General features: G+C 41.8%; 1 protein-coding gene across 1 annotated transcript in view; it reads left to right on the forward strand.

Moving 5' to 3' along the window:
• LOC126354379 (integrin beta-PS-like) overlaps positions 1-18,612 on the forward strand; it is a 150,723-nt gene that overhangs the window by 59,648 nt on the left and 72,463 nt on the right. The window contains exons 3-4 of the mRNA XM_050003979.1: positions 8,825-8,981; positions 18,229-18,454. Coding sequence (XP_049859936.1) covers positions 8,825-8,981; positions 18,229-18,454 — 383 coding nt within the window. The remainder of the gene's footprint in view (positions 1-8,824; positions 8,982-18,228; positions 18,455-18,612) is intronic.

An 18,612-nucleotide genomic window follows, 5' to 3' on the forward strand; every position in this document is an offset into this window, starting at 1 on the left:
CTGACAGAAGTTGCATTATAGCACAAATGTGGCAACATAATAATAAAAAATAACATTTATTAAGAGTGTATGTCCAAATGGTACTTTGATACAATTTGATGCGTGGCAGTTGATGTCTTGAACCTAATACATTATATGTAAATAACTTTGCTGTCTTTTGGCAGTCTATGATATATACCAGATAGTAATGTTGCAGATACTCTAAACAGTCCAAGTTCTCTGTAAATAGCAACTGCTAAGTCGAGAGGTAGTTTTCAGAGTACTGTGCTGGGTGGGCTGCAAGCACTAAACAAAATCTTCACCTGAGCCCACACTACAACTGAAACCTAACTTATTCCTAAACAGCCGATCATTGTTTTCAGGTCACTGTACTAAACTATTTTATATCATTTGCTCGAGTACATTTTGAAGTGACAGTGGCCGGCAATATTGCCACATTGTCTTCCATGAGTTGAGTGTTGGCGATATCGGTGCTGTAATTATTGCACTAAATTTGATACTTCATTCATTAAAAGCTGTTGTATAAGTGACGCCGCTAGTTAATCAGAACTTTAGTTTTAATGCATCTCTTGAAGTGTTAGCATATGTGTGTTTAAGTAAATGAGAATAAAATAGTGGCAGCAGTCAGAGTACTGAGAACAACAAACATTAAGTACCGTACGAGTAGCACTGTAGTACCGGTATCTTTTTGAAATCTTAAATATATGTATAAAGCAGTTGCGATTGTATTCATCAATTTAGAGAACAAAAATTGTGATTTGCTCTACTATATTTTACTAACAATTTTTTTCACTTTATACTTGTGTAGCAAACGCTACGTAACTCAATATTCTCTGCTGTGGTGGCAATTAACTCATTTTCCTTTAATGTAAGAGATATCATATATCATGGAGAACATTTAACTAACTGAGTAAGGTCAATTTGTCACATACATGCGTCTCCTCCATTTTTAAACCCTCGTTGCCAGTTTTGTGGAGGTCAAGTTGCCACTATTGTTAAGGTAGACCAAGTTTGTGAGTTTGTAAAATGGTTTCTGGTGCAGTACATCTCTAAGACTTGCTACTATTACACGGCTATACCTTAAGTGCATGTAACAAGATAGGAGCGCAAAGGTTCTACAACACTCCAACAAATTAGTAACAAACTCATACAAATGAGTTAAAAGGTGTACTTATCTTTCTGACTAGTTGAAACATGAAGTCTGCAACACTGCTTGTAGTGTAATAGCTGGCTGCTGTTACTGTCACAGTTTTGAATGCTGCCTTGAGGATGGATATGTGTAATGTCCTTAGGTTCATTAGGTTTAAGTAGTTTCTAAGTCTAGGGGACTGATGACCTCAGATGTTAAGTCCCATAGTGCTAAGAGCCATTTGAACCATTAGTAACATAACAAAGAAAAAGGCCCTCAATGGCTAAGTGAAAATAATCGTAGGTTAACTTCACAGTACATAGCAAATGCCATTTACAACAACTACCTGTTCACGTCTAAGAGTTCACTAATGACCTGCTCCGTCTAAGTCATCCCTGGATGATGATCTATAACCAACTGGGCGACAGCTGCTCTTCTATTTTATGAGTAGGCTTCTGTCCATTGTCATCCAGTCATTGGTGGATTGTACTCGGCCAGCAATTGGCCAGAGCAAAGTCGATATCTTCATCCACAGTGCCCCCTGTGGTGCTGGTGGAACTTATGACAAGTGGCAAGTCTGTATGGCACTGGCATCATTTCACATCTTTGTGCCTGCGGTGCTTTTTCCCTGGCTGTGTCTTTCTCGAACGACGCAACATACAATGAATTATGTGTGGGTATTAGATGCCATAAAACTCTAAAAACTCCAATACTGGTATTCGCAATTTTTCATTGAGCAGCTATGGTACCACTAAATAATCTTTCTAGTTAAATACTCATTACCGTGGAGAAGAATGGAAACAGCCATAGGGCAGTGGGAAATGGCCGACAGTATTAAGACTGTCTACACTTTTTCTTGTTGACACTGAAAGGCAATCAGTTTTGGATAGAAACGAAGCTAGCCTTTGGTACTATAGGAATTGTGTGTATATAGTGCCCCATGATTATGGAAAAAGAGCAGCCACTCATAACACTCAATGCTGAGCTGACAATAACCCAGGGAGAATTAGCATGTATGTGATCTATGGCTGGCAGCACAGCAAAGTTAAGAATTGGGTAGATGACTGAATTATGATCAAACCTGCCACATCAGGCAAGAGGTTCAAGAGATGTTGCAAGTGTGCTAGATGTAGTCTAGATGTCTCACACAGCTTCACTGCTCTGGAGATTGTTGATGAAAACTTGCAGACAAGCCAAGCACTTCAGGAACATATAAGACAGATAAAAAAATACAAGCTAACATTAGTAGTAGGTATAGGGATAAAAAGACCAAGAAAGCCCTGCTAGTTAGTAATCATGAGAAAGGAATGTCTGAACTAGTACAGAACTCCCTGGGTAATGAACATCAGGAACTAGTATTTTTAATTCAGATGGAGGGCTCAGCAGTGTCTCCTGTGATTTAGGCTCTCTGAGGAAAGATCTTGATAAAGACTATTTAGTGTTATCGAAGTTGCTGGGAATGCAAAGAGATTGAAAAACATGTCGTAGCAAGCTGAGATTTTTTCTAGTTTTTTATTTAAAATCTGGTGATAGGTTTGGTAGGTGATAGGAGAACCCAGTTACAAGTTTTCCTTTACCATAGATACTGTCTCTTGTCCAAACAGTGTTGTATGCGGCTTCACTTTCTGTCTCAGTGAATATGACTTTTGTATCTACTGTGACAAACACATCACCTCCATTTCCCATTAACTTTTCCTTCTGATTTACTCTTAGATTTACCCAAAAAATCTCATTGCTTTCTCTTTTGCATATTTGCTAGCTTTCTGTTACTTAGTAATATGTGAGCTCAACTGCTTTGTAGACTGCTTCAAAATCTGTGGCTTTGTTTTGATTGCTTCAGTAGTTTTAATCTTTCCATCAATCATAGGGGTCATTTCTTTGGGTGTTACAGTAATACTTAAGGAATTTCTACATGTGTTATTTTCTGGCTTCAGTGGGCATTCACTTAAGCTGAAAGAAGACCTGGATGTAATCTGTACACAGTCAGCCTCCTGTGTGTAGCAGTGGAGTGTATTAACAGTGTTTTTCGAAGGTTCATTGCAGTGACAGTATACCATGGATGGTCCCTCTCATTATAAACTATTTTACTACCTACATAGCTTCCCAATGCACTCTTCACCCATTTAAGGGGACCCTTATCTGGATTTATTCATTCACTCATTCAGTTATTCATTCTGTTTATAGATCCCATCCAAAAGGAGAACCTCTAGTGATATGAAATGAATGACAGTCTAGATTAAAAAAGAGAACACCTCTTAAAATTTACTCTGTAAATGGCATTGACAGTAAACTATAACTGTACTACTTAATAATGTTTGTGCTTCTACGTGCTAAATGAACCCTAATAAAGTAGCCCAAAACTGCTGCACGCTTCATGTATTACATAGCTGCTGTTAATCACCTATTGGTAACTTAATATTTCCTTAGTTATTGAGAGGAAGTAGTTACCTACACTTTTGTAACTGTGATAAGAATGGTCACAGGGTTGCAGCTAATGAAAACGCAGCGGGACCGAATGGCAGCATCCCGTGAACAAACAAGATGGACGAACGGGAATGGAAGGACAAGCATGATGACAGACAACCAAGACAAACACCAAGATCAACAACAAAGAATTAAACAATGGGATCACAAGAGATAACCTCACGAAACCAAAACAACGCCCACTCGTAAATGGGAAGTAAGCACATGCAACATAAACACGATGTCTGTAAGCAAGATATCAACCAAACACGAATACCAGACTGCCTCGCTGAGTGGGAGGCAGCCGCCTAAATACACGACAGGGTATGTTGCTATTGGCCACTGGGACCATGTGCTCCACAGAGGCGCCCTCATGTTAGACTCGGGGCCAAGAGCTTGCGTAGCCACAGCTTGCTACAGCAGAGACCTCTAGTGGTCATTGAGTTCCATGTCACCTGGCACAGATTCAAAATCCATGACACTCTGTACCACATACATCTGCACAACATAGGCTTGTTTACAATACATTACTATTTACCATGTACAATGTACACCTATTATCATATGGATGAGTCAGGAAGAGAGGTACATGCTTTGAGGGATGATCGTATTAGTGATCCTCAACAAAAACTGTCACACAGTCATATGTCATATTCCGAATGGTTTCTGAGATGGAAAACATTTAACTTAGATTGTTGTTTATTTTCTGTATTAATCAAACACTGTCATTGTTTACGATGATGTACCACAGAGGTGTAGAAAATGTTGAGACAAACAATTTGATACAGGACACTTGAGAGATATCATGTTTGAAAACTGCCTGAAATTGGCCAACAAAAACAACCTAAGCTACAGCACACGCACATCTTGTGAGATTTTCAGTATTCTTGTGATCTTTTTGTGCAAACTATTAGTTGTAGAGAAAAATGAATAGGCCCTTTTTTTTCTAGAAACTTACATATAGTTTAATTTTGTATCACAATGTTTTTTCGCTGGAGGGTTGAGTTTTTGAGTTATTTAGGAAAAAACATACAAAAGTGATATTAAATTAGTTCTATCTTGGAAACAATTTGGAATAAGGCGGATGTCTATATGAAGTTTTTTGTCAGAATCACTGATACTGTCATCCTTCAAAGTGTGTATCTTTTCTCCTGACTCATCCTGCGTAGCTTTAACTTAGATAATCAGAAAATTTATGGAAGCAGTGCCTAATGCTTACACAAGAAGGATAAAATAAGAAAAAATGTGTTGGAATGTGGTGACTGGCAGCAGTTATTTTTTGACATCACCTTTGAATGAATATTAGGCTCTTTTTTTCCATAAGCCATGTGGTGCATGTACAATGGGTGGTGTAATTTTTTATTGTGTGTGACAAGCATTTCTTTTGTGCAAATTGACAATGCGTATTGAAATTAGTAATAAAAGTTTATATTTACAAAAGTATTTTGTACAAAGTAAAAAAAATCAAGAAATATGTGATTTGTTTTTTCTTGCTTCTACAATTTTTCTCTGGCAGTTAACTAGACATTTAGCTCTCGTTTTTAAGGAAAGAAATGAACCTGCATCATTGCTCAAAACTCACATTAAACTGAAGGTTTCCTTATGACTGGCTGCTTGGTGTTCTCAGGTGGTATGAAAGCAGAAGCAAATTTATCAGTAGATATAATGCTAAGGTAATAGTAGTAATAATTTACAGCACATTCCATAAATACTTTATAATGACACCAATGAACATCAATCTACACTGTCCGACAAAAATAATGAAGCATCCAGAAGATATGGTTGGCTGTCAAAATAACTTCATACACATACATAACATTGGCAAGTATGTAAATGATTTGGGTTGTAATTCTCTGTGACAGGTAGAGTAACAATCAAACTGTATTACTACTGTTTGTGTTTATTGTTATCAGGCCTAGTAGGCTATGTAAGAGGCATTAATAATGTCAGACGTTGAGTGATCACTGTGAAAGACCTGGAAATGCAGCATCATCATGTGAAACTTTGTTATTAGCATGTGACAGAGTTTGAAAGGATCTCCACTGTGTGTCTCTGTTCAATATCACAGTAATGGGGTCTCTGGATGTAACAGTGGCTTGATGCTGGACGGAATGGGAATGTGAGGGCAGGAATACTCATCGTTGAGGTTCTGGTCCACCACATCTTACTATCTCAAGGTAGTATCACTGTATTATGTAGCAAGTACATCATAACACTTTCACATCTGCACCTACCATCTGAGAACAAGTAATAGACTCTCTGTAATATTGTGTGTGGTCCTGCACCTTTGGTTGGAAACTAGCTCCAGCTGGACTAGGGAATTACTCCCCTTTGCATAGGCTCCCATTAACCATAACACTAATGGTGGACTGCTAACTAGGAGGCATCACATTATGTTCAGTGATGTAACATGGTTCTGCACTACCAAAGATGTCCATTGTCAGCGAGTAAGGTCACGACCTCATTGGAAGTTCCATTCTTCCACTTTTTTGGAGAGACATAGTAGTATTACTCCTAGCATCATAGTGTGGGCAGCCATCAGGTATGATTGCAGATTGTGGCTGGTACTGATTGAGAACTCCTATAGCACAACATTACATCATGGACATTCTCTCTCCTCGTGTGGTACGTCTCATGCAACATTACCATGGTGCCATTTTTCAACAGAACACTACTCATCCACACATGGCATGTGTGTCTATGAGCTATCTGCATAATGATGAGGCAATCCTTTGGCCAGCAAGATTCTCAGATCTGTCCTCGATAGAATGTGATCAACCTGGACATCGCCTTCATCCCAGTGTCAGTACCTGGGATATTAAGGGCCAGGTACAACAGTTGTGGTGCCATCTTGCCTCAGGAGAGGATAAATTGTGTTATGACACTCTTTCCAATCGAATCAGTGCATATACATACAGGCCAGGGATGGTGCAATGTCATACTGATAAGTGGGGGTCATATTGCCAAGTTCTTTGTATGTTTGATTCAATTTTGTAATCTCTGAAATAACATCACATACCTTACCAGCCCATAAAGTTTCATTACATTTTGTCCTCTCCTTCTGGGTCCTTCACTTTTTTTTTCCAGGCAGTTTAATCTCCTATATCATTTATAGTTTTTAGCTAACGAGATAGGTCACAAATGAATCAGTGCTTGACACTGTGAGATGCTATACATCCTTTCTTTAGAGCTATTAATTGTTGCTTCTGTAATGTATTTAGATAAAGATATATAATTCTGGAATACACTGCTCATGCAAGAATATGTCACATTTCTCAGAAAAATTTTTCTATTTACACATTAGACATGTGCGTCAAGCAGCAGTAGATAGTAACATGATATTTGTCTCTTTACAGAATATACAAAGTTTCTAACTTACACATGAATTGTAAGATTCTTTTCACTCAGGTGTGGGCAGGTTTTTTTCCTAGATTTCATTTATTTGCTAGAATTGTTTGATTTAAAATAGGCCTATTTTCGTATAACAGTAAGTACTTACAAAGTACTACTTAGGAGTTACAACTCCAGGAAAGTGTTACTTCATATTCAATATGAAATCTATCTCAGTGGGTAAGATTTGCAGTAAATACACTCCTGGAAATTGAAATAAGAACACCGTGAATTCATTGTCCCAGGAAGGGGAAACTTTATTGACACATTCCTGGGGTCAGATACATCACATGATCACACCGACAGAACCACAGGCACATAGACACAGGCAACAGAGCATGCACAATGTCGGCACTAGTACAGTGTATATCCACCTTTCGCAGCAATGCAGGGTGCTATTCTCCCATGGAGATGATCGTAGAGATGCTGGATGTAGTCCTGTGGAACGGCTTGCCATGCCATTTCCACCTGGCACCTCAGTTGGACCAGCGTTCGTGCTGGACGTGCAGACCGCGTGAGACGACGCTTCATCCAGTCCCAAACATGCTCAATGGGGGACAGATCCGGAGATCTTGCTGGCCAGGGTACTTGACTTACACCTTCTAGAGCACGTTGGGTGGCACGGGATACATGAGGACGTGCATTGTCCTGTTGGAACAGGACGTTCCCTTGCCGGTCTAGGAATGCTAGAACGATGGGTTCGATGACGGTTTGGATGTACCGTGCACTATTCAGTGTCCCCTCGACGATCACCAGAGGTGTACAGCCAGTGTAGGAGATCGCTCCCCACACCATGATGCCGGGTGTTGGCCCTGTGTGCCTCGGTCGTGTGAAGTCCTGATTGTGACGCTCACCTGCACGGCGCCAAACACGAATACGACCATCATTGGCACCAAGGCAGAAGCGACTCTCATCGCTGAAGACGACACGTCTCCATTCGTCCCTCCATTCACGCTTGTCGCGACACCACTGGAGGCGGGCTGCACAATGTTGGGGCGTGAACGGAAGACGGCCTAACGGTGTGCGGGACCGTAGCCCAGCTTCATGGAGACGGTTGCGAATGGTCCTCGAAAATACCCCAGGAGCAACAGTGTCCCTAATTTGCTGGGAAGTGGCGGTGCGGTCCCCTACGGCACTGCGTAGGATCCTACGGTCTTGGCATGCATCCGTGCGTCGCTGCGGTCTGGTCCCAGGTCGACGGGCACGTGCCCCTTCCGCCGACCACTGGCGACAACATCGATGTACTGTGGAGACCTCACGCCCCAATTGTTGAGCAATTCGGCGGTACGTCCACCCGGCCTCCCGCATGCCCACTATACGCCCTCGCTCAAAGTCCGTCAACTGCACATACGGTTCACGTCCACACTGTCGCGGCATGCTACCAGTGTTAAAGACTGCGATGGAGCTCCGTATGCCACGGCAAACTGGCTGACACTGACGGCGGCGGTGCACAAATGCTGCGCAGCTAGCGCCATTCGACGGCCAACACCGCGGTTCCTGGTGTGTCCGCTGTGCCGTGCGTGTGATCATTGCTTGTACATCCCTCTCGCAGTGTCCGGAGCAAGCATGGTGGGTCTGACACACCGGTGTCAATGTGTTCTTTTTTCCATTTCCAGGAGTGTACATTGTATTGTAGTGTAATTTCATTGTACTGTATTTTTTAAGATTATTATTGCATGTGAAATATGCAAGAAAATCATTATAGTGATGTAACAACTTTTTCTGATACATTTGGAAATTGAATGTCCTTTTCACTTTCAAGTTTCTCTTTAAGTGCTTTAGTAATTTTGTATCTAAAAATAATCAGATATCCATACTACAGTACTGGTTGCACCCTTATAGATGCTCAATGGAACCCACCGATGTTTCAACAGTTCTGTTGGCATGGAGATATGTGCAGATGATTTCATCTTCAACCCACAAAATAAAATAGTAGTAACATCAGGAGAAGTTCTGAGCAGTTTCTCACCACAAAAGATCTCTGCAGAGCTTAGAGCAAGTAAGTGTTAGTTATTACCTGCTTTGAATTGAAAATGATATGTAGAGCTTTGTGACAGTTTCACAGCAGAATGTTATGTTTGTTTTCTTTTACTCAAATTTAATTTCATTGTGAAATAAAGTTCTATTATGCCCTCACTTACAGAATGTCAAGAAAATTAAGATGATAGCAACATTAGTTTTCATGTGTAGTAGTAGTAGTTAAGTTTACTGCCTGACCAAAACAGTGAAGCCCCAAGAGTAGCAGGAGAAAACAGATTTGTAGTTCATGGAGTGAGAGAGTATGTGGAGTTATTTTAGTGATTACAAAACTGAGACATATTTACAAAGAACTTGTGAACATGTGCCCACTTATCAATGTGAGACTGCACACTCTCTGCCTGGGTGCATGATCTGATTTGATTGGGAAGTGTGTCACAAAGCCATTGTATCCTCTCATGAGGCAATCTGGCCCACAACTGTTGCAAATGGTCAGTGATATACTGGCACTGGGATGGAGTAGATGTCTGAGATGGTCCCACATGTTCTACCAGAGGCAGATCTGGGCATCTTACCAGCCATGAGAACACCTCAACATCACGCAAGCAGTTCATAGACAAGACACACCATGTGTGTATGAGTATAGCCTGTCACATGCGAGGTGACACAGGAGGATGGAGGATTTCCCTGAAGGACCATATGGTTATGGTGTCACCACTGTGTCTGCCCGAAACGTTAGAAGAATGTGACCTCTTCCCATGTTGCCACCATACCCATCAATGAGGGTTATACAGGGTAGTGCAGAGTCATGATGCACTGCTAAATGATATACAATGCCATTCATCAGCAGTCCATGCTTCCCAGTCACAGCAGCACTTCAAATGCAGCCAGTTGTGTTGTAGTGTTAATGGCAATTATGAATGTGATGGTAATTCCCTAGTTCAGTTGCTGGTAGTCCCTGATCAATGGTGTGTGATGACACAGAATGTTGCAAGGAGTCCACTACTTGTTCTTGGATGGCAGGCACAGGTGTGAAGGGGTTATGGTATGCTTGGTGCACAATACAATGATCCTCCCTGCGGTGGTTAGATGTGGTTGACTAGAACCCACATTCTGTTTCAGTCCAACATTGAATTTCTGACAAGTCCAAATGACCCACATATCTGAATGTTGCACAAGTTGACCAGCTGACCAAATGGACACCTAGAATAAGGCCCCTGTCAGTCTCTGTCAAGTGCTTATAACACAGTCTCACATGAATATGTGGCCTCTTCAACAGCCTTCACAGTGATCACTCAACATCTGATGCCATTCACACACCTTATATACTCTACCAAGCCTGGTAACAATACTAAATGTGAACAAAACTAATGCACTCTAGAGGCCATTCTACATGTAACAGAGGAGTGCAGTTCTAATCATTTATATGCTTGCTAATGATATGTGTTTGTATGAAGCTACATTGACATCCAGACATGTCTTTTGGGTGGCTAACTTATTGTATCACTGCAGTGTATTTTATTTCACATACTGTTGATATGAAACCATCCACATCAAAATGTGTGAACTAGTATCCTTTCAGTCTGTCACACTGCTAAATCATCAGTTTGTCAGCGAAGCCTGAATTTGTATATCAGTCATCTACTTTCTTTTGTTTCTTTTTTCTCTTCTAAAGGTTTTTTTTCTAGCTCTTTGTTTCCACATATGTTTATCTTTGACATACCATAGAGTTTACATACTTGTTCCAGGGCTTTTTTCAGTCTTGGAAGCAGTTCTGGATTTCACTTTTCATTAAGGTGCTCACTCCGCATAACACAAAAATGGCTTCACTCATAAACTCTGAACAATAGCAGAAATAAGTCTCTCATGACTCCACACACAACAAGACAAAATAATCACACATGTGAGTGGTACAAACTAAAGAACACAGTGAGGGTGAGTCAGCACTGCTCCACACATATATAGGCACAAGTCACTGGAAGACATTGCAGTGGAGACTGTGCCATATGCACACTTCTTACCGTCGGCCTCTAATGGTCGACCCATGCTGCTACAGTTGGCGATTGACTTAAATACACACACTTGGCAACACTACTCTAGATGCACTCAATCACACACACTGGTAGCTGAATACAGGACACTTCTCCCTCATGCAAAGAGGGGGTGTTCACGTGACAGAGGAAATGTCAGAAGCCTGATGAGAGACACATCCATCAGACCCAGAGCGGTGGCAGCAAGTGCCGACGGTGGGGGCAGGATGATGTGCCAGGTGGGCATCAGAGCATAGAGCTGGAATGCACAGAGACATGGGCATGCCTGAGAGTTGTGAGACTAAACAGTGCCTGATGACAGCACCAGGGTGGAAGTTGCCATCGCCATCTCTGCACCATCAGCAGCAGGCAGGTCCCAGTGTGGAGGACACAGGGCTGGACCCACCAGCGACAATGGCTGAGGCGATGATGGCAAGGAGGCCGGTGGACGTGGCCTGACCAGAACAGCAGGCTGCAGCAGTGGACCCAAGGCCAGCGATGGACTTGCACCATGAAGCTGGAACTCCAGGATGCCACACACGGAGAAGGCAGCCAATGGGACAATGTTGCCTCCACAGCAGGCAACAGTGGACACAAGGCAGATGGTGGCAGTACGGCCTATGGAGAGGGGGACCACACTCACAACCCAGTAGCTTCTGGTGTCTGATGGGGCCACAACTGATCAAAGTGGATCACCACCAGCCTGATGAGTATATGGACATCACAAAGATGGCGTCCCTGATGGTAGACAACAGTGGCTGGTATACACTTAGGCCAGTGACCAAACTCACACCGGAAATCCTGGTGCGAAGCAGCTGGACAAACACGACTGTGGCAGGTGTGGTGCAGGCTACAGAGGGTAGAGGAGAGTGCATAGCTGCTGGCTGTGAAGCAACTCAGTTGGGCTCTGCTCCCCCATAGGTGTGAAGCAATAGGTGCTCAGGAAATAGATAAGGGTGTTGTCTGGTGAAGAATCCACAACAAACTTTTCATTTGGGATGTTCACACTAATCATTCTGCCTTGTCCTTTGATTGAGGGTGGAATGGTGGAGCCCTAACATTATGAATACCGTTATGGGAACAAAACAATTGAAATGTGTGAGAAATCAACTGGTGAGGTCCTCCATGGACAACAGAAAAACACTGCCAAAAACCGAGAGGCAATACTAAGGTGAAACTTGGAGGCATACAAAAAACATGAAATTTCTGGAGAGCATAGACTATGGCAAGATCCTTTTTGTCCACCTGACAGTAATGCTGCTGGGCTAGAGGGGGAGAGACTCAGAGGCGAAAGCAACAGGTTGTTCAGAGCCGTCAGCTTATATGTACACTATGACCGAGCAGAGGCCATACTGAGAGTCGTGAGTTATCAAAATTATGTGCTGGTCCAGAGAGATTGTAGCAAAACAAGGGTCTGAGAGTAGTATGGATTTCAACATTTGAAAAGCAGTTTTGCAATCTGGGCTCCAACAAAAAAGTACATTCTTGTGTAACAAGGCGTGCACAGACACTGTGAGCTATGTGACAACATGTTATATTGGCCTGCTGGTACAAGCCATTGTGATGAGGAAAGACAAACTGCACATAGGGGTGGAAATGGTCTCCAAGGATAGCTGCATAGTTGTGTTGATCTATTGTGCTTTCTAGAATAACAAGATCGCCCATGGAATGCCAGAAATACATTCCCCAGCCCAGAATTGTTGCATGTGTTTGCTTTCAAACATGTCATGCGGTACATGACGATGGCCATCTGTCCGATGGGCATAAAATGTGAGTCATCTGAAAAAGCACCATGTTTTCACTCAGTGGACATCCAGTTGTGGTACTGGCATGCAATTTCTAGCCTTCATTGCCTATGAACAGCAGTCAGTATGGATGCTTGAACCAGGCACCCACTGTGGAGGACCATATCAGCAAAGTTCACTGAACAGTCATTGAGGAGACATTGTCAGTAGCCCCTTGGTTCCTCTGGCTGGTTAACTGCCCAGCAGTTGCAGGTCTATTTGCTCATATGTATCTCCACAGCTGTCATTCCTCCCTGTCATCTATGGCCCATGGTGCAACACACGTGCCTGGGTGCCAGTTTTGAATAACACCATTTATCCATGCTTACTATCCTTTAACCACAGCATCATGCAAATGGTTTACAAACTTAGCAATTTCAGAAATGCTCCAACCCTCAGCCCAAAAGCAAACAGTCATGCTCTTCTGGATGTCAGATAAATTGCTCAGTGATGTTGCCTGTCGCCTGTGAGTGGCTATTGCACAATGACGTCAAACATAGGCTGTGGTCTCATTAATGTGACTGGAACTTGTATTTGTCATTCAAGCTGCCTGTTTTCTAGACTTCTTACCAAGTATTCCCTAGGTAGGTTGTAACTGCCTGCATTGTAGCCTAATCCATAGGTCTGTATCTTTTGTTTACCAGTTCAGGAATTGAGTTTACTATGATTCCTTTCAATGCTGGTATTGATATGACATGTCATTACTAATTTTTCTCACAGTGTAAGAACAATGTGGGAAGATGTAATCTATGACTGTGTTCCTGTTTTTCTCTGCTCTATTTTAAGTGCAATGCGTGTCTCAAGCAAATCTTTTACTGTCCTCTTTTCCAGAGAGTCAATCAGAAAGTTCATATTGAAGTGACCACATGAAATCAGTTTGGTATTTCACTTAATGATTGGGATTCCGAGTTTGCTTTTGGTAGTTGAAAGTAAATATCCCTTTATATTCTTTCAATGAGTATCATTGAGTTTAGAATTTTTGTAATTGCACGTTTTGTTGTATGCCAAACTTTTTCTTATCAAGCTTTATCTTGTTTTGCGACTCTTCCCAACATTTTTTTTTTTTTATTTTTTTTCCAGAAAATCGCCCTCATTTCTTGATTCTTCCAAACTTTTGGGCATTAGTACATTTTAGAGAACAGATATTATAAATAATATATGCATATACTTATTTTTATTGGAAAGAAAGGTCTTGGTTCAAACTAACAGCTCTTTTCATTGAAACAATAATCAGATGAGGAATTATATACAAAAATACTTTAATGCATAAAAGTTTATACCAGAGCACACTTAGTCAACAACTTACCAACAACTACAAAAAGTTACTACAGCTAAACTACAGTTTGTGCAGGGTCCAAATGATTTATTATTAGACAAAAATTCCAAATTTTTGACATTTTCAACAAATTCAGTCTTTGTACACATTTTTTAAAGTTTCGCATAATTATGGTACTTTGGCACATTCGCAGTGCATTAATGGGATCTATGTACATAAGCACTGTAAGCCAATAATATTATGAAAAGATTAGATTGTTACTCACCCTAAAGATGACTACATTGAGTTGCAGACTGGCACTACAAAGACTGTGACACATTGAGCTTTTAGTCAAAGCCTTCTTCAGAAAGGAAAAGAAAACGTACACCATTCAGCAAATACACCTCACACACACGACTACTGTCTCCAGCTGTTCCGTCCAGAATGCAGCAGTGCAACATCGGACAGAAGCAATAATCTGGAATGAGGCAGGGAAAGGGCAGGTATAGCAGGGTACAACTGGGGGAGAGAAGTCACTACTGCCTGGTGAAACATACAGGGACTAGATGGTGGCAGGACAAGGCTGATAGGAACAGTGTCAGGAGGCTGTGGAGAGAGGCAGGTGGAGGGAGATGGGGAGCAGAAAAAGAGAGAAACAGTAAGGGGAAAAGACTGTTGAGTGCGTTGGCAGGGAGTTGCACACAATGAGGGTGAGGGAACATGAATTGAAAGAAAAAGATGATTTGAGGAGTGGTGAATGTATTGTAAGGATAACTCCAATCTGTACACTTCAGAAAAGGTAGTGGTGGAATGGAGGATACCGATGGCCAAGGTTGTGCTGGGTGCTATGCCACAGTGTGGTCCACTTTGCTCAGGGCCTTAGTTTGGCAGTGGCCATTCATTCTGGTGGACAGCTGGTTGATAGTCATACCAATATAAAAAGCTGTACAATGATTGCAGCAGAGCTGGTATGTGACATGGCTGCTTTCACAGGTGGAATGAGGGAGGAGGGCATCTCTTGTCATGGGAAATATGCTTCTGTCAGTTTGAAGGTCATGATCTAAAGAGAATTTCAAATACGCTGGCAGACCAACAACATTAAAGATGTTATATAAGGAATCATTTGTGTTTCACATTGCTACTTACAGAGTGTAGTCTTGAGTGAGGATGGCTACAAGCTGTCAGTTGAGAGATTTTGATGAAGGGCAGTTGACTGATCTGTGCCCGGTAAAAAGGTCACCACTGCTGTGAGTGCGACAGAAGTGGAGTAAAGTGACTGAAGAAATCCCATTAAATGCAATGAGCAGTTTGAAGATACCACCTAATAAGGAGAGAATGAGATGTACTGGAAAATGACAGTTATGCTAAATGTGGATTAATGTTTGAGGCATGTATCACTACCAGTCCAAGATCATAAATGAACATGTGCATGGTATAGTCAGTTTCTGGGGGAATGATATTGTTCTGAAAAGATGATGATGTTTGGTTTGTGGGGCGCTGAACTGTGCGGTCATCAGTACCTGTACAAAGTCCCAATTTTTACTGAGTCCAATTTTTACACAGTGCAATCTAGCCACTGTCATGAATAATGATGATGATGATGAAATGATGAGGACAACACAAACACCCAGTCCCCAGGCAGAGAAAATCCCCAACTTGGCCGGGAATCAAACCCGAGACCCTGTATTCCAGAAGTAGCAATGCTAGCTGCTAGACCACCAGCTGTGGACGTTGTACTGAAATACTGGTTTATCTACTATGCAATGGGCCCTGGCTTCATTATAAAATTTTGCACATTGTTGAGACACAGCAGGAAGGCATTTCATGAATGAACTGGCTTGTGAATTCAGGAGATCTGAATCCTGTAGAACATGTGTAGGTCTCCCACGAGAAACTTGTTAGGTATGAGACACTATCCTTCAGATGCTACAAGATGCAGAAGTCGTACTTAAGGAAAATAGGGGATCAGACAAATACAAAATTTGGAAATGCCTTGTGGAGAATGAGACCTACTCTTAACCTCTCTCTCTCTCTCTCTCTCTCTCTCTTCCATGTGGAAGAAACCCTTATTGTGTGAATGGAAACAGTGATACACTAATGTGTCACCATTTTTTTTTTTTTTTTTTTTTGCATGTGCTTTTGTAACTGCAAGGGAGGCTCTGGTCATGGACAGAAATCTATTCCTCTAATTGAACAGTATATTTCACAACAGGTTTGGTAATCATGTCAGTGTGCCCAACCTAGAATTTCAGCACAGCTATTTTCATATAGTAATGCTGTATGCCAACCATTGCAACAAAAACAGTATCAAAAGTTTTGTGAATTTTCGGAATAGTATATTATGTTTAACACCAACTGATTTGAGAACTGGGTTTACCTGCTTATGTGCCAGCCGGCCAAAAGGAGAAAGAAATGTGAGGGAAAACTGATTGATCTGATTGTAGAAGCATAAGGTGAGGTACTGAAGGAATATCTTTGTCATTATACACACATCAAAAAATTTTTGCATCTTCTCGGTTCCAAGATTCTGGAATCTGTACAGAAAATTGTAATAGAGATCAACATAAACATCATTTCTGCCCTTTTTACTGTTCATGAAAACCACACATTGCATGTTATACCACCATACAGCAAGACCTTCAAAGGTGCGGGTCCGAATTGCTGTACACACCGGTACCTCTAATACCCAGCAGTACATCCTCTTGCCTTGATGCATACTTGTGGCATACTATCCACAAGTTCATCAAGGCACTGTTGGTCCAGATTGTCCTACTCCTCAATGGCAATTTGGTGTAGATCCCTCATAGCGGTTGGTGGGTCATGTCATCCATAAACAGCCCTATTCAACCTATCCCAGACATGTTTGATAGAGTTCATGTCTGGAGTACATGCTGGCCACTCTAGTCAAGCTATGTTGTTATCATAATGGAAGTCATTCACAAGCTGTGCACGATGGGGGCATGAATTGTTGTCCATGAAGATGAATGCCTTGCAAACACACTGCCAATATGGTTGCACTATTGGTTGAAGGATGGCATCCATGTATCGTACAGCAATTACGGCACCTTCCATGACCACCAGCAGTGTATATCTGCCCCACATAATGCCACACCAAAACAGCAGGAAACCTCCACCTTGCTGCACTCACTGGACAGTGTGTCTAAGACGTTCAGCCTAACTGGGTTGCCTCCAAACACACCTCCGGCAATTGTCTGTTTGAAGGTATATGCGACATTCGTCAGTGAAGAGAACATGATGTCAATTCTGAGCGGGGCATTCAGCAATTTGTTGGGCCCATGTGTACCAAACTGCATGGTGAGGTGGTTGCAAAGGTGGACCTCACCATGGGCATCGGGAGTGAAATTCCGCATCATGCTGCCTATTGCGCACAATTTGAGTAGTGACACGACGTCCTGTGGCTGCACGAAAAGCATTATTCAACATGGTGGCATTGCTGTCAGGGTTCCTCTGAGCTATAATCCATAGGTAGTGGTCATCCACTGCACTAGTAGCCCTTGGGCGGCCTGAGTGAGGCATGTCATCGACAGTTTCTGTCTCTCTGTATGTCCTCCACGTCCGAACAACAACATTTTGGTTCACTACGAGATGCCTGGACACTTCCCTTGTTGAGAGCCCTTCCTGTCACAAAGTAACAACACGGACATGATTGAACTGTTGTATTGACCATCTAGGTATGGTTGAACTACAGACAACACGAGCCGTGTATCTCCTTCCTGGTGGAATGATTGGAACTGATTGGCTGTTGGACCCCCTCCATGTAATAGGCACTGCTAATGCATGGTTGTTTACATCTTTGGGTGGGTTTAATGACATCTCTGAAGAGTCAAAGGGAGTGTCTCTGTGATACAATATCCACAGTCAACATCTATTGTCAGGACTTCTGGGAACTGGGGTGGTGTGTGTATATCATGGTACGAAGAATAAAGTCATGAGCAATTAACTGGGCTATGGCAATTGATATCAATCACCTGCTCATCCTTCATGACCACACAGCCTACCACTGCTCATACTGAATGAAATCACTTGTACATTTGTAATTGGTTCAAGTTTATGTTAAATCCTCAAACCCTGGTTTCTAACAGTGAGAAGTACAGAAATTAACTTTTGCTCTTTATACAGTACATGTAATGAACAACATCTACAACACTTCTTGCTTCATTTTTATCTTTTACATTGCAGATCAGAAGCATTATATAAATTTTACCTACGAAGTGCAGAATTTGCCACTAGATCTCTATGTACTGATGGATCTGTCTGGCTCAATGACTGATGATAAAGATAAATTATCCAGCCTTCAGCAATCACTAGAAGAATTTATGAACAACATTACATCAGACTACAGAATTGGATTTGGCGCCTTTGTGGATAAACCCACAGCACCATACATCAGGACGCACGAGGACTGGTAAGAATATAGAAGTCGTGTCTGAGAAGCTTGGTGAATAGAATGGTATCTAAATGCCAATGATTGTGGCTTGGCTACATCACAAGATTGAAAAACAAGTGGTTGATGGAGAAATCATAGAACTGTAACAGAAAAGTGATATAGAGAAGCTGAGGAAA

This window comes from Schistocerca gregaria, chromosome 3, assembly GCF_023897955.1.
Source record: "Schistocerca gregaria isolate iqSchGreg1 chromosome 3, iqSchGreg1.2, whole genome shotgun sequence".
NCBI classification, from domain to species: Eukaryota; Metazoa; Arthropoda; class Insecta; order Orthoptera; family Acrididae; genus Schistocerca; species Schistocerca gregaria.